The sequence below is a fragment of the Equus caballus genome, chromosome 27, assembly GCF_041296265.1.
Source record: "Equus caballus isolate H_3958 breed thoroughbred chromosome 27, TB-T2T, whole genome shotgun sequence".
Lineage (NCBI taxonomy): Eukaryota > Metazoa > Chordata > Mammalia > Perissodactyla > Equidae > Equus > Equus caballus.
Window position 1 is genome coordinate 41475340 of NC_091710.1, and position 27842 is coordinate 41503181.

Sequence of the window (27842 nt, forward strand, 5' to 3'; positions counted from 1 at the left end):
CACACGGCGCTCGGGCGACTCGCAGGGGCGGCGGGGCGCTGCGGGGTCCGCGCGATGGCCGGGTGGCCGTGGGGCGCGCCGGGCGGGAGCGTGAGGGGCAACGGGTGCGCGCTGCTCAACGCCTCTCTGCTGGCGCCCGGCGGCGGGGAGGGCGCGTGGCCGCGACCCTCGTGGCTGGCCTCCACGCTCGCCTGCATCCTCATCTTCACCATCGTGGTGGACATCCTGGGCAACCTCCTGGTCATCCTGTCCGTGTATCGGAACAAGAAGCTGAGGAACGCAGGTAGGGACTCCCGGGGCCAGGCGGGCTGGACCAGCAGCCCCCAACTCTCACCGGACGGCAGCCTCTCCCCTGTCTGGCCACCTTTCCAGAACGCAGCATCCTTAGCCCTCAAATGACACTTCCTAAGAAAAGTTCAATTCTTTTTCTTAGAAACTGGGAACTGGAGTCATTTTTCCTAATAGAGACTGAAGCCCATCTGTTCACTTTTCCTCTAAACCACCCTTCTAAGATGTTTTTGCATAAAACAGTAAAGCATCTTCAGTTTCCAAGGGGTAGAAACCTTTGCTAGAGTCAGGTTCTTTTTATTTTAGGGGACAACCCCACTGTACAGTTTTCAGTTTCTGAGGCTTGTTAGATTGAAAGACACGGATACAGTTTGCATAAAGTTCTTCAAGAAGGCATTTCAAATTAGTTCAACGAACCTGTCCATTGCTTCGTTTTACATATAATTTATTTTTCCCAACTTTGTTAAAATATGAGAAAATTTATAAGCCGGCAAAATGATAGTGCAATGATTTTAGTTTTGTTATCAGGAGTGGTTTTCAGTTTTTAGCATACAATTTAAAAAGAACCATAGGCTCCTAAAACATGCTTCAGAAAGTGAGTATTATTCCTCCAAGTTAAACAAGTTTACATTTTAAAAATAGAGATTGTTGTAGTAAAGAGTATGTTTGCATATAATATACTACTAAAGCTAATTTTGTGCTTGAGTTAAACTTGCTTTTTCTTCCAAGCAATGAACTGAAATTAGCTTATCGTGGGTGGGAGCCCAGGGGCGATTTGTCCATAGGACGCTGGACCTTCAGACCTGGAAATGATGATGATGTGCCTAGTTCCTTATTTGGAAGCAAACTTTCTGGAGGTGAGGGTCGCTAGGGGGAGGAACTATGTACTTATGTGTTTGTTAAAAGCAATTATTTTTGTTCTATCCAGGTAGATGATCAACGCTGTGATTTTGTTTAGCTCCTTTTTGGGAGGGCCCCCTTTTTTTCCCTTTCCCTGATGCTTCGGGACAGTGCATAGTTTAAGGATTCGTTAATTTAAGAACCTGATAACAGGTATTGAATTGGAGTTAGTCCATGGAATAACCTCACTTTGCAGGTTGGCCTAAACTAGAGGGATCCTGCCTTCAAGAAGTAGCACGTTCCCTCTTGGCAATAAAAGCAGCTTTCTCTGGGCCAGACACGGTTCTGAGAGCCGTGTTAACTGGATCCGCAGGCAGCCCTGCAGTGGATGCCGCTGTTACCCGATTTACAATCTGACGACACAAGTTGCTTTTACCGACCGGAAGTGGTGGAGCTGGGTTTGACTGAGAGCTCACTCTACTTCATTGACGTCAATAATTGCAGACTTGGGAAGCTTGAATCCTGCAGAACCTTTCTTTTAGAAAAAAAAAAATCCACATGCCCAGAACAATTCTATTTCTTGTGTTCTATTTAAAAAAACATCTTGTGAGACATGCTCCTTCCACACCACTTGGTCTTTTGTTCGTTTGCTAAGCAGCTTTTTGATAGGGTGGTCTGTAAAATACTACATCTCTTAGCTGACGAGGAGATGCACAGGGAGCTTTAATCTGTGAAGCTTTTGAACTTTCATATTCTTATAATTGGGACTTTTAATTCAGAGGTACCACTGTTGCAATTCAAACCATTTGAGGCTTTCTAGAATGGATGGTAATTTGAAACAGTGATAGAGATAGCTGATCAAATATGGCTTTGGGGTGCTTATTAAAAGTTCTTGTGATTGTTCCATCCTTCCATTTCAGTTAGATTTATTTTGTTGGCATTGAGGGTGAAAAGATGGAACAAACAGAATGGAAGAAATGAGCTAAAAAATAAGAACACTGCCATCTTAAGTTTTGAACTAGCGCTTTCTCTTGGCAATCTGGTATAATTGAAGGATTTTTCTGAACCTCTTCTCCTCCCAAGAGAGCGTGTTGACATTTGGCGTCTCGGGGAAGAAATTCAAAATATTTAACAGCCATTTGTCAGGGACATTGGCCAATCAGAGCCGAAACAGGCTCCGAGATGCTGGCAGAACATCTGCTGTGTTCCCATCCAAAATTTGACACTAGAATCGACACTACCCTATTTGCAGCCTCTGAGTAAATTTCATAGTGTCACGGGAAGATTCCTGCACTGGAATGCTAGGATTAATATCTGTGCTGTCTACCTTGTGATCTGAGAAATCAGTTAAGTCATCAAACCTTCATTTTCCACATTTGTCAAATACAGAAAATATCTCATCTTTTAGCCTCGCACGATTGTTGCGATTACCTGCTGAGGTGATGCACACGGAATCACTTTGAAAAGGATAAAGCAGGTGGTATGTGTTCTTTTATTCTAGGTGAAGCTAACCAGGAGGTGTTGTTTCTTAAAAATGATTGAACTGAACTGTGTAGACTTAGTGTTTGTGCACATTTCTATATGTACATTGTACTTCAATAAAGCATTTTCAAAAAAAATAAAGCAAGAATACAAAATACCTTGCCTATTCAAAATTCAATTATGTGGCCATCTATTCTAGCTAGAATATATCCAATAAATGGAAATAAACAAAAATAACAGACTCTCACCCACAGCTAATTTGTCCTGCCTTGGAATTCCACAAAACTCTGAGGCTAGTGCCTGGGTCCCCGTAGATTATAAGCAGTAAATTAGGAGAAAGATTGGCACATTTAAAGGAATAGCACATGTGGCAAACGGTGTGGGTTAAAGTAGATTCACTAAAAGCAGGTGGGAAAAACTGAACAGCACAACCTTTGCAGGCACTTTGTGAGGAAGCAAATAACCCTGCTCACCATTAATTGCTCCTGAAACAGCACAGTGCAATAATATATTTATTAATTATGACCCCGAGCCATCAAGGAAGGTCCAGTCACGTACAGTATGTTCTGCTTAAGAAGACAGGGACGTCATATTTTAGGGAGACAGTTATCTAAAGTGGTTTATTATTATTTTTTAATCTGGTGCACAGTGGGGTAAACTGTCAGTATTGTAAAAAAAAAAAAATGTCCCCCAGAATGACTCAAAGATGGGATGATTGGTACTGTGTTATTCCACTCTTGTGCTTGTTTCTTTCAGGCCCATATTGAATATTATCTATAACCATCCTGCATTACCACTCAAAGAGCTGCACAGAGTAAGGCGAGAACATGGACTTTGGGCCTCAAAGATCTGGGTTTAAATCTTGGATCTACCAGGGCCTTTGTTTTTTTTTTCTGTGAGGAAGATTAGCCCTGAGCTAACATCTGTGCCAGTCTTCCTCTACTTTGTATGTGGGATGCCGCCATAGCATGGGTGATGAGTGGAGTAAATCTGCACCCGGGATCCGAACCCATGAACCCGGGCCACCGAAACAGAGCACACACGACATTAACCACTGAGCCACAGGGCCATTTTTAAGCGCCTTATAGGTCTTAGGCATGCCTACTTAAATATATTATCTTTATTTATTTTCTTTAGATTGGCCCTGAGCTAACATCTGTTGCCAATCTTTCTTCTTCTTCTTCTTCTTCTTCTCCCCAAAGTCCCTCAGTACACGATTGTCTATTCTAGTTGTAGATCCTTCTAGTTCTGCTATGTGGGATGCTGCCTCAGCATGGCCTGATGAGCACTGCTAGGTCTGTTCCCAGGATCCAAACCAGTGAAGCCCTGCGCCACTGAGGCAGAGTACCACGGGGCCAGCCCCCCAAAATATTATTTTTAAATTGAGGCATAACTTACACACAGCAAAGTGCGTAAACCATGGGTGACGTATTTTTACATATGTATATACATATGTGACCATCACTTTTGAGAAATGGTTTGAATAAGGGAAATGATTTGAAATAAGATAATATCATGAAATAATGTCTCAAGTCATTCAGAAATAGTCCGGTAATACTACCTTATTGTTGTGGTAGTGTTATTATCCACAACTGGAACTAGAACTTATGCCAAATCTGAGTACCGAAAACCGTGAATCTGAACTTTTTCTCTTTTACCGTCCACGAGCAGATTGCTGCCCGTGTTGATGTTGACTCTTGGTTGTATCCATTGCTCAGGCAGTGAAGCCTGAGGATCGCTGCCTTCTCCCTTACCTGGGCCACACTCACCATCACAGCGTGGGTCCCACGGAATGTGTTCATACCCACCTTCATAGAGCCCTTGGCCAACCTGTTCACTGTATGCTGGCTTTTATTTTCTCTTTCCTTCCTTTCCTTTCTCTTCCCTTGCCTTCTTTTTCCTTCTTCTCCACTGTCTGTCTCTTACTCCTTGGCCTCCAGTATTCCTTGGTCACCATCATTAGATTCAATGTCTTAGCAGAGGTCACACTGTGTCTCTGCTTCCTGTGTCTGTTGTGAATCAGCAAAAAAGACACCCCTGGACTTACAAGCATATTATATTCTAGAAGTTCATTTCTGGATTTCTTAAAACAATATTTTATATATTTTGGCTCTTACCCTATCCCACGAAAGCATTCAAACCAACAATGTGGCTGAAATGATACTCAGAATTGATGGGTCATCGGAGACTCACGAGCCCCAGAAAGCAACGTGCCTCACGGAGTTCTGAGTTCTGAGCCTTTTGGGATGCTGTGGGAATGGGAAGGAACGGTGCGGAAGGCACTGGCTGGAAGCTTCCCGTATTAACTCAGAAATGTTGGGAGAGGGCTCAGGGATCAGACATGATGATGCAGGATGGTTTTAGCATCAGTGATGGGGTGGAAGCAAGTGTAACTATATGCAGCTGCTCCTAAGGCGAATGCTTCTGTGCTGGGGACAAATATGTCAGAGCCTATAGGGAAGTGTGGAGAGAGCTTGTAAAGAGAATGGGTCCAGAACCTGGACTCCAGGGCTGCTACTCAATGGATCTGTGATTGTAGTTAAGTCTTCACCTCTCTGGACTGTTTTCGCATCAGTAGAATGATTGGGTCGGACAACATCTTTGAGTCCTTTCTGATTCTAGTGTCCTTTGATTTACGTGATTATTAAACTCACTGCAAAGTTGTAAATTATATTGCAATGAAACTGACTAGCAACGAGGAGGAATGTGGACACAATGACATATATGTAGATAGTGATCATGGGCATCATAGATCTAGGAAAGCGTCCTTAGGAAAGCGTGCCTCGTTTGTCCTACACTATCTGATTCGCTTGTCACATATCTGCTGGCGAAAAATCTTGTAATGACATCTGGTTTCTTTGCCTTATTTCCCAAGGAATGTTTACAAGTTTTTAAACTTTGCTACATAGTTTTCCCTTCTTGGAAGAGAATGAAGTAACCAACCACACAGAGTAATTCAAGCCCTCTTTGGTGGGACTCTTGCTAGTTGGCCAACAACGGATTGGTTCTCTGGGGTGTCTGCAGGTTCTCGTGAGTTTGGGTCGGATGAGCTGGTGATGCTTGTGATGAGCTGGCTGACAGCGTGTGTGAGTGAGCAGTCCTGGTGAACTAACTTTCATGCCTCTGGTTGGTCCACGGGGAGAGACAGGCTCTTTTCAGCCTGTAATGACCCCATCGGAATATAATCACTGGGGAAGAGCAGGCGACCAGCCTGGTCATTGTTTGCAAGAACACACATCTGAAGAACCATGGGGCTCACTCAAGCGAGCACAGCCTTCTCAGTTAGGGGCTTAAATGCGGGTGGAAGAGAGAGACTTCACCATGCTGTGTTCCTGAAATAAAGAATCAGACAGTTATTCCTGCATTATCAGTTCAGGATGTCTGTATTGAGGCCATCAAAGTGGCTAATCACAGGGCTAACAGGTAACTTAAAAACCAGTGCTCCAGGGGATCCTTAAAGCCAAAAACATAGAACACAATGAAATATCCATATATAAGCCAATTGCCCAAATCCCAAAAGAAATATAAAAGCAATGCATTTTGGACAATATTTTTGAGACATTTTGTTCTTTCAGTAATTTTCTTTCCCTTAAAGATTCATTTTGCGTCTTACATTTTCCTCTCACTGCAAATGGCGCTTTCTCTTGATGTACTAAATATCCATGAGTATCAGATAGAAGGTAAATAGAACTGCAAGAAAGTCTAACTTCTGGGGCGTGGGCAATTGGAACAGATATACAGTATTCCTTAACATTTGGATCTGGTGTCTTAACAATATTTGTACATGTAAACTTTTCATGATAAAATTTAATCCTTTTTTTTTTTTTTTTGGTGAGGAAGATTGGTCCTCAGCTGACATCTATTGCCAATCTTCCTCTTTTTGCTTGAGGAAGATTGTTGCTAACATCTGTACCAATCATTCTTTATTTTGTATGTGCGATGCTGCCACAGCCTGGCTTGATGAGTGGTATGTAGGTCTGTGCCCAGGATCTGAACAGATGGATCCCAGGCCACTGAAGCAGAGCTCGCAAACTTAACCACTACTCCACCGGGCGGGCCCCTTAAGCCTCCTTTTTTCTTTTTTTTCCAATTATTTTTTTTTAATGAGTTCATAATAGTTTATATCAATGCAAGATTTCAGTTGTACATTATTTCTTGACTGTGACCACATAAGTGTTCCCCTTCACTCCCTGTGCCCCTCCCACCCCCCTTACCCTGGTAACCACTGAACTGTTTTCTTTGTCTATGTGCTTTTTTATATTCCACATATGAGTGAAATCATCTGGTGTTTGTCTTTCTCGGATTGGCTTATTTTGCTAAGCATAATTCCCCTAGGTCCTTCCATGTTACTGCAAATGGGATGAATTTGTCTTTTTTTCTGGCTGAGTAGTATTCCATTGTATATATATGTATATATATATATATATATACCACATCTTCTTTATCCAATCATCGGTTGGTGGGCACTTGAGTTGCTTCCATGTCTTGGCTATTGTGAATAGTGCTGTAATGGACATAGGGGTGCATATGTTACTTTGGATTGTTGATTTCAAGTTGTTTGGGTAGATACCCAGTAGTGGGATATCTGGGTCATATAGTATTTCTACTTTTAGTTTTTTGAGGAATCTCCATACTGTTTTCCATAGTGGCTGCACCAGTTTGCATTCCCACCAGCAGTGTATGAGGGTTCCCTTCTCTCCACAGCCTCTCCAACATTTGTTATTTTTAGTCTTAGAGATTACAGCCATTTTGACAGGCATAAAGTGGTATCTTAGTGTAGTTTGATTTGCATTTCCCTGATGATTAGTGATGTCGAACACCCTTTCATGTGTTTATTGGCCATCTGTATATCTTCTTTGGAAAAATGTCTGTTCATCTCCTCTGCCCATTTTTTGATCAGGTTGTTTTTTTCTTGTGCCATTGTGTGAGTTCCTTATATTGTGGAGATTAAACCCTCGTCAGATAAATGACTTGCAAATATTTTGTCCCAAGTGGTCGGTTGTCTCTTTGTTTTGATTCTAGTTTCTTTTGCATTGCAGAAGCTCTTTAATCTGATGAATTCCCATTTATTTTTTCTTTTGTTTCGTTTGTCTGAGAGGACATGGTATTTGAAAAGATCCCTTTTCTTTTCCCCCCTCTTTATCTCCCCAACCCCCCCCTGCACACAGTTGTACATCTCAGCTGCAGGTCGTTCTAGTTGTGGGATGTGGGACACCGCCCCAACGCGGCCCAACGAGCAATGCCACATCCACGCCCAGGATCCAAACCCTGGGCCGCAGCAGCAGAGCGCTAGAACTCAACCACTTGGCCATGGAGCCGGCCCCAAAAAGATCCTTTTTAGTTCAATGTCAGAGAGAGTACTACCGATATTATTTTCCAGGAGTTTTATAGTTTCTGGACGTATCTTCAAATCTTTGATCTATTTTGAGTTTATTTTTGTGTATGGTGTGAGATAGTGGTCTACCTTCATTCTTTTGCATGTGGCTGTTCAGTTTTCCCAACACCATTTGTGGAAGAGACTATCTTTTCTCTGTTGTATGTTCTTGGCATCTTTGTCAAAGATTAGCTGTCCGTAGATGTGTGGTTTTATTTCTGGGCTTTCAGTTCTGTCCATTGATCTGTGTGCCTGCTTTTGCACCAGAACCATGCCATTTTGATCACTATGGCTTTGTAGTACCTTTTGAAGTAAGGGATTGTGATACCTCCAGCTTTGTTCTTTTTTCTCAGGATTGCCTTAGCAATTTGGGGTCTTTAGTTGCCCCATATGTATTTTAGTATTCTTTGCTCTATTTCCATGAAGACTGTCATTGGGATTCTGATAGAAATTGCATTGAATCTTTAGATTGCTTTGGGTAGTATGGACATTTTAACTATGTTTATTCTTCCAATCCATGAGCAAGGAATCTCTTTCCATCTCTTTATGTCGTTATCAATTTCTCTCAGTAATGTCTTATAGTTTTCATCGTATAAGTCCTTCACCTCCTTGGTTAAATTTATTCCTAGGTACTTTATTCTTCTAGTTGTGATTACAAATGGAATTATATTTTTGAGTTCTCCTTCTGTAACTTCGTTACTGGAGTATAGAAAGGAAACTTATTTTTATAAGTTGATTCTGTACCCTGCAACTTTACTGTAGTTGTTAATTATTTCAATTAGTTTCCTGATGGATTTTTTGGGGTTTCTTATGTATAAGATCATGTCATCTGCAAACAGTGAGAGTTTCACTTTTTCACTCCCTATTTGGATTCCTTTTATTCCCTTCTCTTGCCTAATTACTCTGACCAAAATCTCCAGTACTATGTTGAATAAGAGTGGTGATGGTGGACATCCTTGTCTTGTTCCTGTTCTCAGGGGGATGGCATTCAGTTTTTGCCTATTGAGTATGATGTTGGCTGTGGGTTTGTCATATATGGCCTTTATTATGTTGAGGTAATTTCCTTCTATCCCCATTTTGTTGAGTTTTTATCATAAATGCTGTTGGATCTTGTCAAATGCCTTCTCTGCATCTATTGAGATGATTATGTGGTTTTTATTCCTCAATTTGTTAATGTGGTGTATCACGTTGATTGATTTGCGGATGTTGAACCATCCCTGTGTCCCTGGTATGAATCCCACTTGATCATGATGTATGATCCTTTTGATGAATTGCTGAATTCAGGTTGCCAAAATTTTGTTGAGGATTTTTGTATCTATGTTCATCAGTGATATTGGCCTGGAGTTCTCCTTTTTTGTGCTGTCTCTGTCAGGCTTTGGTATCAGAGTGATGTTGGCCTCATAGAAGGTGTTAGGAAGTGTTCTATCTTCCCTAACTTTTTGGAATAGCTTGAGATGGATAGGTATTAAATCCTCTCTGAAAGTTTGGTAAAATTCCCCAGGAAAGCCATCTGGTCCTGGGGTTTTATACTTTGGGATGCTTTTGATTGCTGTTTCAATTTCTTTCCTTGTGATTGGTCTATTCAGATTGTCTGTTTCTTATTGACTCAGCTTTGGGAGGTTGTAAGAGTCTAAGAATTTATCCATTTCCTCTAGGTTATCCATTTTGTTGGCATATAGTTTTTCATAGTTTTCTCTTATAATCCATTGTATTTCTGTGGAATATGTTGTTATTTCTCCTCTTTCATTTCTGATTTTGTTTATTTGAGATTTCTCTCTTTTTTTCTTTGTAAGTCTGGCTAGGAGTTTGTCAATTTTGTTTATCTTCTCAAAGAACCAGCTCTTTGTTTCATTAATCCTTTCTATTGCCTTTTTTTGTTTCAATAGCATTTATTTCTGCTCTGATTTTTATTATTTCTCTCCTTCTGCTGACTTTGGGCTTTGTTTGTTCCTCTTTTTCTAATTCATTTAAAATTCTTGTTGTTGAGGTGTGGCTGTATTGCAATGAATTTCCCTGTTAATATGGCTTTTGCTGCATCCCATATGAGATGGTATGGTATGTTATCATTTTCATTTCTCTCCAGATATTTTTTGATTTCTCCTTTAATTTCTTCAATGATCTGTTGCTTGTTCAATAGCATGTTGTTTAGTCTTCACATCTTTGTCCCTTTCTCAGCTTTTTTCTTGTAATTAACTTCTGGCTTTATAGCATTATGATCAGAAAAGATGCTTGTTAAAATTTCAATTTTCTTAAGTTTATTGAGGTTTGCCTTGTTCCCCAACATTCTTGAGAATGTTCTGTGTGCACTTGAGAAGAATGTGTATTCTGCTGTTTTTAGATGGAATGTTCTATATATGCCTATTAAGTCCAACTGGTTTAGGTTTTCATTTAATTCCACTGTTTCCTCATTGATTTTCTTTCAGGATGATCTATCCATTGATGTGAGTGGGGTACTATTATTGTGTTATTATTAATATCTTCTTTTAGGTTTGTTAATAGTTGCCTTATGAACTTTGGTGTTCCTGTGTTGGGTGAATAGATATTTATAAGTGTTATGTCTTCTTGATGGAGTGTCCCTTTGATCATTATATACTGCCCCTCTTTGTCTCTCTTTACCTGCCTTATCTTGACATCTACTTTGTCTGATAATAAGTATTGCAACACCTGATTCTTTTGTTTGCCATTAGCTTGAAGTTCCACCCCTTTGCTCTGAGCCTGTGTTTGTCATTGGAGCTGAGGTGTATTTCCTGGAGGCAGCAAATTTTTGGATCTTTTTCTTTGATCCATCTCGCCGCTCTGTGTCTTTTTATTGGAGAATTCAATCCATGTATGTTTATGGTGATTATTGGTGTATGAGGGCTTAATGCTGCCATTATATCACTTATTTTCTGGTTTTCCTGTATTCCTTTGTTTTTCGTCCTGTGTGTTTTGGTCTACCCATTGAATTATGTAGTTTTTTTATGATGTGTTTCTTTGTTTTCTCCTTATTCATTTTTTGTGTCTCCGTTCTGCTTTTTAGTTTAGTGGCTACCCTGAAGTTTGTATTCGGGATCTCCTGTATAAGAGTACATTTTCTGATGGCCTCTTATTTCTTTAGTCTAAACTGATTCAGTCCCCCTCTGCCTCCCCTCCCAAGTTGTTTTTCTCTTATCTTATTCCAACTCGTGTTGTGAGTTTTTGGTTAAAGTGACAAGATTGTCTTTGTTTTTGGTGTTTTTCTTTCCTTTAGCCTAATGCTATAGTTGAATATTTGCTGTCCTATTCTGTTTCTGTCTAATTACTTATCTCCTTACTCTGTGTTTTGTGACCCCTTTCTCCCTTTTTTTTTCAGGTATGAGGGCCTTCTTGATGATTTCTTAGGGGGATCTTGTGGCTACGAAGTCCCTTAGCTTTTGTTTGTCTTGGAAAGATTTAATTTCTCCCTCATATCTGAAGGATATTTTTGCTGGATAGAATATTCCTGGCTGAAGATTCTTGTCTTTTAAAGTTTTGAATATTTTTCCATTCTCTCCTAGCTTGTAAAGTTTCTGCAGAGAAATCTGCTGAAAGCCTGATAGGGGTTCCTTTGTAGGTTATTTTCTTCTGCCTTGCTGCCCTGAGTATTCTTTCTTTGTCATTCATTTTTGCCAGTTTTACTACTATTTGCCTTGAGTAGATCTTTTTACATTGACAAATCTAGGACATCTGGAAGCTTCTTCCATACATATTTCCCTCTCTTTCCCTAGATTTGAGAAGTTCTCTGCTATTATTTCTTTGAACACGCTTTCTGCTCCATTCTCCTTCTCTTTACCTTCTTGAATACCTGTAATTCTTATGTTGCATTTCCTCATTGAGTTGGATGTCTCTTGGAGACTTTCTTCATTTCTTTTTAGTCTTGGTTCTCACTCCTCCTCTGTCTGGAGCATTTCAACATGTCTATCTTTGATTATGCTGGTTTGCTCCTCTATGATGTCCACTTGAGCACTCAGGGAATCCGCATTTTGTTTTATCTCGTCTGTTGTGTCTTTCATCTCTAATATTTCTGGTTGATTCTTCTTTATAGTTTCAATCTCTTTTGTGAAGTAGCTCCTGAACTCGTTGAATTATTTCTCTCTACATTCTTTTTTACCCCGTTGAGTTTTTTGATGAAAACTATTTTGAATTCTTTGTTGTTTAGTTTACATATTTCTGTGTCCTCAGGACTCAGTCCTGGGTGCTTGTCGTTTTCTCTCTTGGTCTGGAGATTTGATGTCGTGTCAGATCTTGGAAGTTCGGCTCTTTCTCATTCTGATATTGTTCGGTTGCAGTTACAGCCTATTGCCACTGGGTGGGGGTCGAGAGCTGCATATGCTCAGCCTCCCGTCTTCAGCCAGTGCAGTGTGCGTTGGGGGAGGGGCACTTTCTCCTGTGTGCATTCTGGGCCTTCTCAGTCAGCTCTCACTCTCTGGTCTCTTGGGGTCTTGGCTTGATGAGGTCACCCCCCCACGAAAGCATGTGCCCCATTAGAGGGCTTCCATCTAGGCTGTAAGGGCCGAAGGGAGTCCTGGGTGGTCCCATGGCTGTGTGACCCGTCCCCTCCTCCTTCACTCATGGGTCCTCCCACAGCAGTGACTGCAGCCTTTCCAGGAGGGAGTGAAGATCTCTCTTACCCTGTTCTAGCTCCTCTGAGGGGGGTTTCAACCTCTCCACCCTCCGTTGTGTGGCTGTGTCTCTCTCTGAGGTTTTTGTGTTGTTAGGATATTATCTTTTGGAGTATGGTTGCCCCTTTTTGTTGTATGTTGGAGGGGAGAGCGTCCCGGGCAAGTTCACTCTGCCATGATGCTGATGTCAGTCTCCCCTTAAGCCTCCTTTTTATTGTTGTGGTCCATAATTGATTTTGCAAAAACTGATGGCCATCTTTTGGTGAACATTTCCACTTAAAATACAAATATTGTACAGCACCCCAGTCAAGCCAACCTCAATTATTAAGGGAATTTAGCTTTTTAATCCTACGATTTTATTTTTGAAAATTTATTTATGAACTTGTACTTGAAACATTTTTCAAATTCGAGAAAATTAAAATAGAAAACTGATGGAATTGCACTTTATGTTACACTTTTCATAGACAGCTAATTTGGTCTGTTTTCTGTGGATAAAGTAGAAAAATAACTTCTTTTCTTGATTAGAATGTCTAATACTTCATACTTATGTGCATAGAGCAATTTACAGTTTTCAAAGCACTTTCCCACATTTTGTTTTAAATTTGTCTTTACGACAGCCTCCTCAGGTAGATAATAAAACTGAAACCCAAAATTCACAGATAAATGATCAGTTTTTCTAATCCCGGCAAACAGCCCAGCATGGTACAGTGGAAGGAGCACAGGAATTAAAATCAGAAGTTCCAGGCTGAGTCTTATATGTGCAATACCTTTATTTACAGTGTGTTTTGGGTCTGGTTGCACAACCTCACTAAGCCTCAGCTTCTCCATCTGTCTAATGGGGCACTGATCTCACAGGGATGCTAGGAGGGTAAACTTAGATCCTGCCCATCCATCCATCCATCCATCCATCCACCGATCACTTCAAAATTATAAAATATTATACAAATAATGGTATTGTTATGTTATTATTAGCATGCATACTATGATTGGTTCTTTTTAGGTGAATTTTTTTTAAAGATTGGCACCTGAGCTAACATCTGTGCCAATCTTTTTTTTTTTTTTAATTCCTCTCCCCAAAGCCCCCCAGTACATAGTTGTATATTCTAGCTGTTGGTCCTTCTTGTTGTGCTGTGTGGGACACTGCCTCAGCATGGCTTGATGAGTGGTGCCATGTCAGCTGCACCCAAGGTCGAAACCAGCAAAATCTTGGGCCACTGAAGTGGAGCATGCAAACTTAACCACTTGGCCATGGGACCAGCCCCTAGATTAAGTTTTTAAATGCTTATTTCTTTTTAAATGTATTCTTTTTTTTAAAGTAGGTAGACAATACAAATGGTAAGAGGTGAAATCAGAGACTTGGCCCATGGCCGAATGGTTAAGTTTGCACACTCTGCTTCAGCAGCCCAGGGTTCACAGGTTCAGATCCTGGGCATGGACCTACTCACCACTCATCAAGCCATGCTGTGGCAGCATCCCACATAGAGGAACTAGAATGACTTGCAACTTGGATATACAACTATGTACTGGGGCTTTGGGGAGAGAAAAAAAAAGAGGAAGATTGGGAACAGATGTTAGCTCAGAGCCAATCTTCCTCACCAAAAATAGGTTGCCTTAAAAAAAAAAGAAGTTAAATCAGTCAGAAATTGAAGATTTAGGATCTAATTCTCTTTCATGGCATTATGCAAATTACACAAGTTCTCAGATGCCTCAACTTTTTTTTTGGTAATAAACGTTATCTCCCCACAGCAAGTAGGACTGAGATTCTGATAATTTCATTATCCAACCTCTGAAAGACTGATTATTTCAATATCCAAGCTGTTCTCTAATTTAAAATGAGTTGGCTCTGGAAGCTACAATAACTATCTCAGACAAGTCTATTTCCATTCAAAAAGTTATGACTAACTTGTATGTACAGACTTGGGAAATGGTTTCAAGCTAAGGAAGTCAGTGCTTAATAGAACCTCTAATGTGGTAGACTTCTTGTTAGCACTGTGGACGTTTTCCTCCTGCAGCTCCCTATGCTATTTCAAATTATTGATTCAAGGCAATTTTTTACTTTTAAAGATATTTTATTGATTTTTCTTCACCCTTGCATGCTTAGCCACTTTTTAAAGTTTTATGATTTTTTTTCTGGTCTGTATAGTACATTGTAATGGAACTCTAAATTTTCCCAAATTTGCCAGAGTAATTCCCAGAATTCCCTGGAAACCTTAGGACAGAGGTTTCAGACTCCTAAATATGTGCTTGCATTTGAGTCTACATGGTTGGGTTTAGATCTGATTGGTTCCTCCAGATATTGATCTTATAAGGAAGGAGCATGTTCAGCATTAAGTTAATCATGGATAAGAGAGCTTATTTTTGCTAGTTCTTCAGAATCATTTTTTCTCTTGGCAATTTTGAAAGGTAACCAAGGATAAAAATAGTCCTAGATTAAACCTCCTGCTTTTAGTTCTTACTAACATTTATGGTTCTATATTTAAAAAAAAATACCAACTTTGAAAAATATCTGCCTTGGAAGTCGTTTTAAATCTCCATAGAGTCTCTGGAGCGTATTCTGCTCATTCTTTATTAGCATGTTTCAAAAATAATAATTAGAATATTTGAGAGGAATGGTAAGATCTTTACAAGAGGCCTTGAATTTCTCCCTTTTTCCTAAATATTTTTAAGTCGGCCAGCTGACAGAAATGCTTAACTTCTAAAAAAGAAATGCACACGCTTTCAGAATCTTCCAGGCTACCACGGAGGCAATTAATGGATTGTTTTTAAAGAAGCATTTGTGGGTGCTCAGAACTCTGCATGGTGTCATTTACTCCCCTTCAAAAAGATAGTTCCTTAATCAGCACTCTCATTGTCTCATCTTTCAAAACGGTAGATAAAGTTGACCTAAAAACCCAGGGGCTGTATGTGATATCTCAAGAAATTTTAGTGAAATTTAATAATGCTGCAAATGAGGAATAAACTTCTGGATTTTCTCATTATGGTGCTCTAAGATTTCTTCTTCTACAGAGCTATGCATTTTAGGCAATCACACTGAAGGAATTAGTCTCAGAAAAAGGAACAAGAAAAAAATAAATCTCTTTGGTGCTGAATATTATTCAGGCGCTTGAGGGTGAATTTGAGTTGGTGAGCTTATGGCTTAAAAAGATGCTCACATATTTTGATATTGAGCACTTTTGGTGCATATTGAATTGAATATCTGTTTAAATAAATATTTATTGCATACCTGCAGTATTAGACAGAATATAGATGTCAACAAATTCTTGTTGGTTTGTCAAAATGCAAGACACTGTGCTAAGCTTGTGTAAAATGTAGCTCCTACTTTCAAAGGGATTACTTTCTATCAAGGCATTTAAAAAAAATTCTTCATTTTTAAATAAATATAAGACATGGAGTACAAAGTTACAAGAGTCAAAACTTGTTTAGGGGCTGGCCCTGTGGCCGAGTGGTTAAGTTCGTGTGCTCCACAGCAGCAGCCCAGGGTTTCGCCAGTTCGGATCCTGGGTGCAGACATGGCACCACTGGTCAGGCCACGTTGAGGTGGCGTCCCACATGCCACAGCTATAAGGACCTGCAACTAAGAAACTGAGATATACAACTATGTACTGGGCGGATTTGGGGAGATAAAGCAGAAAAAATAAAAAACCTTGTTTATATGGCAGAAAAACTTTTCAAGAGAAATTTGAAAGTTGGTTGGTAGATGGTAGCTGGTACTTAAAGTAGTCATGGGAATTTTTAAAGATGTTACCTCATGATGGATGAGAGGACAATAGGTAATAAATAGGAAATGTGAAAGCTACACCATACCTGAGGAAGAATTAATGAGAAAGCTTCAAAGAAATTAGTTAATAATAGAGACAAAGTATAGCTATTCGGGAATAATACATTAGCAAATTTGTCATCAGTAATTACTATTTGTTCTTTTATGATTTTCTTAATGTGTTTAAGAATACAAAACTCTCTCTTGAAAGGGATAATGTGGTTTTATCCTTCATGCATTCATTCCTTTTTTCTTTATTTAAATATCTCTTAGTTGCCTCCTATGCACCAGGTTTAAGGTAATATTGGGGCTTGGAGCACATTTCTGTGGCAAGACAAACGCTATTCTAGTTAATTCTTTTTTCCTTTTTCTTTTTTAAATCGAGGTATAATTAACATATAATGTTATATTAGTTTCAGGATACAATATAATGATTCAATATTTGTATGTGTTGCAAAAAGATCACCATAGTAAGTCTGGTTAACATCTGTCACCATAAATAGTTACCAAATTTTTTCTCTTGTGGTGAGAACTTTTAAGATCTACTCTCTTAGCAACTTTCAAATACACAACACAATATTATTAACTATAGTCACTATGCTGTACATTGCTTCCCCAGGACTTCTGTAACTGGAAGTTTGTACCTTTTGACCAACCTCACCCAGTTAAATTTTATTTTAAGATTTAGTTTAAACTTTAATTTTTCCTTTTTTTGTTTTTTCTTTTCCTGAGGAATGTTAGCCCTGAGCTAACATCCATGCCAATCTTCCTCCACTTTATATGTGGGTTGCCACCACATCATGGCTGACAAGTGGCATAGGTCCACACCCAGGATCCAAACCTACAAACCTGGGGTGCTGAAGTGGAGCATACCGAACTTAATCACTATGCCATGGGGCTGGCCCCTTTAATTTTTACTTTTTAAGAGTTTTGTTTGTGAATATTTTTTTAAAAAAACTCAACTTCATCTGTATTCTTTGTTATTACTTTACTTATTCTATTATCTTACCATTAATTGTTTCCTCTATTTGAACTTGGAATATTTTCAACTGCACTCATTTTTTTGGGTGTGTAGATATTACATTCTTTTATCAAATAAGTTTTTCAATAAAGGTTATATATATAAGGTTGTCATCTATATCATTTAATATATGAGACATTCCTTATCAACATAAAATTAGTCCTATTATAGACTTAATTTTTTTTTGTGATATGTTCCCTTTGAATAATGTGGCCTCTGGAACATTCAGATGGTCTGGAGTAAAACTCTGGCTCTGCCGTCCAATGGATGTGACCTTGGGCAAAGTACTTGTTTAGTCTCCTCACTCGTTAATTTAGGATAACACTAACGTTGCAAGGATTAAATGGATTTCTATCCTTAAAGTTCATTATGCTTTAAATGTAACCTTTTGGGAAGCGGAATGAATTCTTTGTTGTTTTGTACTCTTGGTGTAGAGTTATAATGGGTGAATATATTTTTATTTTTAAGGCAGAGAATAATATTTAACACTTTTAGGTTTTTAAATACTCTCCATGTACATCAAAAACAGTCAAATTTAGAATTTTTAAAAATTACCTTTATGAGAATCTTATTTAGTACTTTTGTAGTGTTAACTTCTTTTTCGTTTCTCCTTACATTTATTTTATTTTAGTTAAATACTATGATTGTACCATTTTTAATAAATACAGGAATTCTATTTCAGAATTTAGCAGTTTAGAGTTCTTTAATTAAATAGAGATATTATATAGGGCCAGCCTGGTGGCATGGTGGGGTTAAGTTCACACACTCCGCTTTGGTGACCCAAGATTCACCAGTTCAGATCCCTGGTGCACACCTACACACTGCCCACCAAGCCATGCTGTGGTGGCGTCCCACATACAAAATAGAGGAAGATTGGCACAAATGTTAGCTTAGTGACAATCTTCCCTAAGCAAAAAGAGGAAGATTGGCAACAGATGTTAGTGCAGGACCCAGCTTCCTCACCAAAAAAAGAAAAAATGGACAAGAGATATTATTAAGTGCCATTAATTTGTTTATTTAAGCTAGGAGTTAACTGAGCCCTTCAAGATTGGGGAAAGTCTCTAAGGAAATAAAGACTACTATCCCAAATAGGATTAATATAGGTTTTTAGCTTGCCTGTTATTGTGGATGAAGTATTATGTACTTTTCATGAGTGGTAATCTATGTTTCTAAGCCCATGAGTAACTTCTATTTCTGCTGCATGACAGCTTCGGGAGCCCATTGGTCAAGGACAGTGGTGGCTGAGGAAAGATTAACCCATGTCCCCAGATTGCATCATCAAGATCCTCTTCTGCTTAGGTTGCTTTTTGGTGAGCATTCATATGGGACACAAGTATCTTCACAGTCAGTGCCCATTCTGAGAGGTCTGTGCCTCTATAGACCTCTTCTCCAGACCCTGGTATCACCAGTTTTCTAATCATGTTTCTTCCAAGTCCTTGACCATTGGCTACACCATTAGCCATGGCTGTGAATCAATGTAGGTGTATACCTGTGGCCATCTCTCCTTCCAGGCAAGATGAACAACCTACATGAAGTTCTGTTCAAAGTTCTGTTCACCAGGAGGATTTCCCTTCATCCTTGTCCCTAGATTTGGCCTGCAGTGCTGCAACATCCAGTTTCAGGTCGTACGAGCATATCATGAAGAACCATCTGTAAACCATGCCAGAAGTCTTTTCTTCCTTATTCATCTGGTCAAAAGGGACTTCCCATGAAGCTGTAGGTGTGGGTTGAGGGAAGGTGGTGATGAGGCAGGAATGTGGGCCTTGGGCATCTGAGCCACTTATTCAGGCAACTTCCCTGTGCCTTCAGGACATGCTTGAGCCAGATCTTGTACATACCACTTCTGTTTGATACTGTGCACGCCCAACTTTATGATTTGGGGGGTCAGACAATACCTGGTCCATGAGGGACCTTTCAGATCACAGGGTCACTTGGTGGTCTGTGCTCAAGTATTCAGATTCTACTAAGGCCAAGTAGTAAGTCAAAAACTGCTTCTTTAAAGGAGAATCCTTGTCTGCAGAGGTTAGCGTAGATTTGCTGCAAAATCCTAAGGATCTGTCTTATGAATGACTGATATGTGCCTGCTAAAGGCTCTTTACACCCTCCAGATCTATGACCAACAATTCAAGCACCATGGAATCAGATGAGTCAAATGGCAGAACAGCTTTCAGAGCCTTTTCTTGTTCTGGGCTCCACTCAAAACTGGCTGCTTTTTGAGTTACTTAGTAAATGGGATGGTGTAGCATGTCAACATGAGGTATATTTTGTTTTTCCTTCCTAGTGGTAGGAGGGGCAATGCAGCAACTTGTTCTTCACCTTGGAAGGTGAGGACAGGTGATAATTTAAGTAAGTCTTTGGCCACTGCATGCCATGAGCTCCCAGTGTCCCCTCTGCTACTGGAAAAAGGGTTTTTAATGCCTCTACATCTAATCCTGTTAGAGAATCTATTCTAGGTGACCCAGAACCAGTACAGAGAAACCATCCCTAAGGTTCTTCTTGCTCTACTTTCAGCACCAAATTCTGGAGTTCAGTCCATCCTACAAGCAAATTCACTAGAGCAATTATGGGAGCGGATTCAACAGTCTATTTGAGGCTGTTGTTTTGTGTCTGGTGCTGGAGCCTTGTATTAGCCAGGGTTCTGCAGAGAAACAGAACCAATAGAATACATATCTATTATATATCTCTAATATATTTATATAAATATAAGAGATTTATTATGTGTATTATAAAGAATTGGCTTACATGATTTTGGGGTCTAACAAATCCCACAATCTACCACCTGTAAGCTGGAGACTCAGGAGGGCCGGTGGTGTAGTTCTAGCCTGAATCCGAAGACCTCAGAACCAGGAGCACATACCATGCAAGTCCCAGTCCAAGGGCAGGAGAAGATCATGTTCCAGCTCAGTGGTCAGGCAGACAGCGACTTCTCCCTTCCTCTGACTTTGTTTAATTCAGGCCCTCAATGGATTAGATGACGTCCGCCCACGTTGGGAAGGGCCATCTGCTTTACTAAGTCTACTGACTTAAATGCTAATTTCTTCTGGAAACCCCCTCACAGATACACCCAGAAATAATGTTTAACCAGATATTTGAGCATCCCATGACCCGTCCAAGTGGACACTTACACAATTAACCATCCCACCTTCAAGTCCACAGAAAAGGCAGCTGAGAAGAAAAGATGGATGTCAAGAGTGGAAGCAAGAGCAAAGTAGATCCCTGGAAGAAGGACTGGAACCCAGGAGGATGAACTGGACTCCTGTCAGTCTCTGGCTTTCTCCAAGCCAAAGCAGAGTTCAGCAGGGGTGGGAGACGCCGTGGGCACGCTGCTGCCCCTCGCCACAGTGTAGGCCAGCAGATAGGAGTCAAAGAGGCACAATAGTGCCTGGTTCTTTACAGGGACCTTCCGCAGAGAGAATATGGCTGCCGCTTCACTTCTGCCTTTTAAATCTCATGCAAATTCTCTCTTGTGGGGAACCCTAACCTGGAGTTAGGCAAGCAAATGTCCTTTCAGCTTAGCTAAATTGACACAATATAAATTCACTGTACATTTTTTAAAGGCCTTGCTCTATGCCAGGTCCTATTTGAGCAGGGAGAAAGATGTCTAAGACAGGCACTGCCCCCATAGAGTTAGTTAATAGCTTGGGCTGTGGGGAGATGCTAAGAAGCAGAGAAATACTTGTGGTAAATGGAAAATCAATACCACCTTGCTTTGGTCATTCCGACAGGGAAATCACAGGACTAGTTCTGAGAGAGGCAGTTTAGACAAGGCAACTTTTTAGTTGTCTACTAACTTATTCGTGTATGTGCCATGTTTTACTTACAATCTAAGGTCTTATTCACCAGAATGAATATTTATTCTGCATTTTATAGCTTATCTGTGTCTTTAATCACTGTGAGGCTGTTAGCTGTTTCTTCTTGTTGCTAGGACAGGGACCTCTAACCTCTACATCTCTTCCCTTCCCATCATCATCTCCTTATAACTTTTTGGTTCTAATGTGCTTTTTTTAGAATTGTGTCTGCAAAGGCTTGAAGCCAGGGCCTGGCCAGAGGGCCAAATTTCTAACCCTCATTTATTTCTGAGCACATGAACTTTCTTATGGAAACCCACTGAGCAACACTAACAAGTAAACAATATTATTGCAATCTTGCACTAACTAATTTTATGGCATCATTCAATCTAACTTGATATTTCTCAGTTTTTCTCTCTAAAAAGTAGGAATTAACCTGGGTTATCGCTAATATTCCTCTCAATCATAATATCCTATGAGTCTACGATTCTTCTACTGTAAGGACTGGAACTAAATCCAACAGAGAAGGAACTGGTAGACATTAACAGAAATTATGTTAAGTTTCAGAATGCCTTGTTATGCTGGTTGTATAGAGTCATGGATATCTGTAAAAATGGGTAGATTGTTACCTACCTAGAGTTACACAGAGCTAGTATTACTGGGCAACGACCTGCTGCCTGGCATGTGTAGAAGCCAACACGGTGGTACCAGATTTTGAGAAAAGAAAGAGCTTTATTGCATAGCTGACCAGCAAGGAGACAGGAGGCAAAGCTCAAATCCATCTGGCTGAGATGAATCGGGGATAGAGTTTTAAGGAGTTGGGGGTGGGAGTGGTTATGCAAAATGCTAGCTTGGAGGAATCTTTTTGGATGGCAGGAGCGTAAGGGTCTTATAAGTCCTGTGTACTACAAATCAAGGGACCCCTTCATGTCTTGTGAGGTACCCCGAGCCACTTTCTCATCACACTGAGTTCTGTAGTTAGGCGACTTTTGGTTCCTAGGCAGCTCAAGGTCATCTAAGGACAAGGTTACCATCTTTGGCACATGCTCCAGCTACATGACTTGCAGTTTTTGCTAGCTGCCCCTGCAAAGATAACTTTGATATTTTGTTATTGATACAATAGGGCCGGCCAGCACAAGTTAGTCTATGATGGTTACACTACAATGGAATAGATGACCATATGCTTATGATTAAATTATTTAATTACTCTTACTTGGTGGAGTTCTCCCATACACACAACCCACACACATACACACTCTCACACATACTCCACACATAGCAGATGTGATAAAGCTTCCTCTGAGCTACCCGATAGCCACATCTGCATAGAATCTATGGCTTAATTTTTTTCCTGCAAACACTTGTAAAATGAGATTAGTTCAAAGAAAATTAAACTAATGATTTAACTAATGTAGTTACTTGAACAAAAAAGAAGCATAATTATTATAAAATAAATGAAGCAGAGAGTTCAAGCCGTGAAAGAAATCTATGACATCATTCATGATCTTATATTTAAGCACTTTTGAAAGTAAATACATATAAGATCAGTTTGTCTTCATGACATTCTGGGTAAAAATGTACCATTTTGATGAGAATTTAATTTGTAGCTGAATTTCATACGTTATACATATTTTTAAAGTATTAGATATTTTGAGTCAAATATGTATTAAAATATGCCCACTTTGGAATTTAAATATCTCATTGGTAATTGAAATTGGTCTGTGGGAAAAATCAATTTGTTTTTCTTGCTTCAATTTGGCCTAGGATAACCAATTTTCATACGTTGTTTTTATGACAATTTATCTGAAATTCCTGCTTACATGGCAAAACCTTGCCTTTTTTAGTCACTACTGCTATTTTCATTGACTTCTCTGCATGCTTTCTTGGGGGCGGGTGAATAAAATTAATCAAATAGGAACTTCAAGTGCAAAACCTATTTTACTTGAGATGTTGGTAGACGACAATTTAATTTATTTCATCCATCGTTTCAGCAAAAGTCTCAAGTGGGTACTATTCAGGAAAACAATATGAGGAAGACACAATCTCAGAGGACCACAGTACAGAAATATAGGGAAGCCAAGTTCACACACAAATATAATGAAAGGCAAAACATATGGTCACTATGCCTGGAATATTCCTCCCCACCTCTGTGCAGCTCACCCCCTCCTCGCTGCCTCTCATTCTGTGCATACTCTTGTTGTACTTCTTTCTCTCTATTTTAATTTTGTTTTCTTTTTCTAAGATCGAGGATCATAAGATGCCTGTCTGTGCATTCCTGTTTCCCCAGCATCTATTATATGCACTTAATAAGTTTTTATTGAGTGGAATTTATTATTATTTAATCTAAGTTAAAAGTGGTATAAATAAAGTGATTTAGGAGTCTTCAAAAGAGGAAGTTCTTCCATGGGGTTGGGCAAATAAATAAAGTCTTCGGGTATTTCTATTTAAGATGGATTTGGGAAAATGGGTAGCATTTTAAAAGTTAGAGAGAGGAGCCATTCAAAGCAGGAGCAATAGTAAGCAACAAAGGCAAATGAGCCACGAAAGTAAAGAGTGCATTTGCCAAACATCTCATAAAATTTGACTAGAATTCTTTTTTTGTACTTTAAAATGTCTTATTATATTAATATAGAAAATTATCACTTAATTTGACTATTTGGGGTTTAATTTTTGTACCTTAAGTTCTTTATAAAATATAAAAGGATTTCTGCTGTTTCCTTTGGATCGAGGAAGGAGAGTTGTAGAATACCAACATTTATGGAGCACTTATCATCGGACAGATGCTGCTCAGCACCAGTTATAGATTGCCTCATTTAATCCTCACCATACCCCAACAAAGAAGATACTGTCATTGTCCCCATCTTCAAAGAGGAAACTGAAGTTAGTGAGATAATGTAACTTGCCCCAGTTAGACAGCTAGTAAGGGATGAAGCCAATGTTCTAACCTAGACAGCTGATGAACACCGGTTTTCAATTCTTTTGGGTATATACCTGGGAGTGGAATTGCTGGGTCCTGTGGTAATTCCATGTTTAACTTACTGAGGAATTGCCAAACTTTTCTCTGTTCCTTGAACTGACTACACCAATCACTGCCTGAGGGCCTTTGTGCATGCTGTCGCTTTTGACTCAGCTGATAATAGAACCCTTTTTTTCTTCAGTATTATGCAATGGACAAAGATCTATCACTCTCCAAGAACAGGAGTTAGAGGCCCATTTGAGAACTGTTGAAGAACTAGAAAGGGATAGAAAGCCTGGAACTTTGGGATGTCATAGTTGGCTTGAGAAATAACATGACGTGAGATTTCTCAGGTAATGTAGAAGCTTCCAGAACAAAAGATGTGATATGAGTATGCCTTGTTTGGGAGATGTGGGAATTTGTGAACAGTGGACTTGATTTAACAAGGGCAACAATGGGCTCGCTTCCTGGTGAAAATAGTCTCCACTTCATTTACAGTATGGTGGTCACTGCAATGTCGGATCATCTCACTTGTGGAAACAGCTATTTTAAAAATAACTGTGAAAGAAAACTCATGCAATTCATGAAAAATGGCATTAACCTGTAATTTTCTAAACCTTTCTCTCTTAGGAAATATATTTGTGGTGAGCCTAGCTGTTGCGGACCTGGTGGTGGCTGTTTATCCATACCCCTTGGTGCTGACATCTATATTTAACAACGGATGGAGCCTAGGATATCTGCACTGCCAAGTGAGTGGTTTCCTGATGGGCTTGAGTGTCATTGCCTCAGTATTCAACATCACTGGAATCGCCATTAACCGCTACTGCTACATCTGCCACAGTCTCAAGTATGACAAACTGTACAGTAACAAGAATTCCCTCTGCTACGTGTGCCTGATATGGATGTTGACCCTTGTGGCAATCATGCCCAACTTGCATATCGGAACCCTGCAGTATGACCCAAGGGTCTACTCCTGTACGTTCGCCCAGTCTGTCAGTTCAGCGTACACCATCGCGGTGGTGGTTTTCCATTTCATAGTTCCTATGATCATAGTCATCTTCTGTTACCTAAGGATCTGGATCCTGGTTCTTCAGGTCCGACGGAGGGTGAAACCTATCAACAAACCCAGACTGAAACCACAGGATTTCAGGAACTTTGTCACCATGTTTGTGGTTTTTGTACTTTTTGCCATTTGCTGGGCTCCTCTAAACTTTATTGGTCTCGCTGTGGCCTCAGACCCTGCCAGCATGGTTCCCAGGATCCCAGAGTGGTTGTTTGTGGCCAGTTACTATATGGCATATTTCAACAGCTGCCTCAACGCAATTGTATATGGACTGCTAAACCAAAATTTCAGGAAGGAATACAGAAGAATTATAGTTTCACTGTGTACGGCCAAGATGTTCTTTGTGGATAGCTCGAATGAGGTCGCAGACAGGATTAAATGCAAACCCTCTCCATTAATGATCAATAATAACCTATTAAAGGTGGACTCCGTTTAAAAAAGCAAAGAATTACCAGCAAGATATGCAAACTGCTCAGAGTCTTACTAATTTTCATGTTTGCTTCCCTTTGGACAGATGTCGAGAAAATAGAGTGGTTGAGAAAATTTAATACTCTTAAGAGGTTGCCTCTATAGTTTCTGAACTAATGTGATATTGGCCTTCTGAACAAGTCTGTAATTCTACTTATGAACAGAAATACAGAACATAGAGAGAGGTGTTAGTTAATTGAAGAATCTGGTTCAGGGATGGGGGGAGTTATTTTAAATAAAAATTCTGAATGTATTCAAGTGGAGAAAGAGTGTGCAAATGTTTCTTTTGTTGTAAATGAGTGCCACAAAGGTAGTAATTGCTTTTTTCCCTCCACTTTTTGTAGATTTCTAATAGGAAAACAAATGATGTGTTTTATTTATAAACGGGTAAGTAGAAAAAACGGGAAAGTAGATGAGTGACTCATTATACAATGAAAGTCTGAAAATAAATTAGTGAATAACTCAACCACAACCAGCACAAGGTTTTCAGTTGGCACTGTTAGCACTGGGCAGCTATAGTCAGGCTCATAAATGTCACTCTATTAAAAGTTGCGCATGCAACTAAAGTGCTAACTATAGGACAGAGCTCTTTTTCAGATGTCAATAACTACCGTATTTTAAAGCAATAGCTACACGTAAAACTCAATTCAACTTTATAGGACATTTGGCTTCTTCTTATTTTGTCACCAGATATCATGATTATTCACGTCACTGACCAGCTGTTTTTAATTGATCTCTGTTAATTTATCAAGTCATCAAATCTGCTCAGTTAACAATGACAAAGAATCAAAGAGCTCCAGATTCTTGGATACAGTGCTGAACGTGTTCTAGATTGATAGGCTATTTGGGCAAGGAAATATCTAAACCAGTTGTTCTTTTACAGATATCGCAAAACAATATTCTTTAATAATTCATTTCAGTATATGGTTTCATCTTTCATGTTGATGATCCTAGGGCATATGAATCGCCTCCACAGCTTTGAAGAGTAAGGAGATTATTTAGGTGTTGTGTTGTGTTTCAGTAATAATGAAATAATTCTACGTCCCTAAGAAACAGTACCTTTATTACGAGGACACATTTCTGTGTTCTGTTAGAGAAGGGCTAGGAGTAACATGTCCATTTCAAAACCAATTGATTATCGTTGCTTTTAGACATTAGATGTTGATCCTGTCTTTTTAAAAAAATTATTTTGTTGAGATCACATTGGCTTATAACACTGTGTACATTTCAAGTGTCTGATCCCGTCTTTTCTCGTGCTAACCTGGTGCCCTAATTTCTGATAGAACTCTTACTTTGCAGTAAGTGGTGCAAGCATATCTGGTTTATTGACAAAGAGTCAAGAAAGTAGCTCTGTTTGTTTGGAATAAAAAAGTGAATTGTATCTTCTATTTCCATGATGTGGCCAACGAATCTCTGAGAACTCTCGAGTCCTGGTGCCTCGGGAGCTCTGCTATCTTCACTGAGTCTGTGACCGCTGAGCTGGAGGATAAATGTTTGTTTAGAGAATTCAACATAGGTGAACATAAGATATGATCCTGAGTTGTAACATTATTTTATACTTGTAACTATTTTCTTGCAGTTTGGGTATAAATTTGAATAAAAACCTACAAAACCTGTTTTTTCGAAAGAGTTTATTTTTACATTTTTGAAAATACAGCCCATGATATAATATATTTGCATGTTTTTACGCATATCTGTACCTTGTTACTGTCAAGGATGAACTTCAATGGGGTCTCTGCTTGTGTATATTTGTTCTAATAAAAATTTTATATGTATATATGGAAAGATGAATATGATTTATTGTCATTTTCAAGGTAGTCCGTTTGTTTTTTCTGTTATTTGTTGGAAATTAAATAAAAGTTGGTTTAGGATGGAGAGTGGTTTGATAATTACCTAAGATGTGTACCTGTTTATGCACAAGGGACCTGTCTTTCTGTTTTTGGCATTTTTCTTAGCATAATGTAAACTATTCAGTTATTCATGTGTGTTCATATATCATATATTTATTTAGTCTTGTCCGTGATGGATGGGAACTGAATTTAATTGACCATTATTTTCTCCAACCTGATATATGCAACCAATAAGCTGTATTCTATTCCAAATACAAATTTGTTGCATGTTTAACAAATGTGTTTCTGTAAACGAATTAAAAAAAAACCAGAAAACATTATTTCTTGGTTAGTATA

The 27842-nt window shown here is 39.4% G+C and overlaps 1 protein-coding gene across 1 annotated transcript; it reads left to right on the forward strand.

Annotated features, from left to right (window-relative positions):
- On the forward strand, nucleotides 1-27842 carry MTNR1A (melatonin receptor 1A). The gene is made up of 2 exons (XM_001490171.4): nucleotides 1-283; nucleotides 24756-27842. The coding sequence occupies exons 1-2, from the start codon at nucleotides 55-57 to the stop codon at nucleotides 25622-25624; spliced, it is 1098 nt and encodes a 365-aa protein (XP_001490221.1). The 5' UTR covers nucleotides 1-54; the 3' UTR covers nucleotides 25625-27842.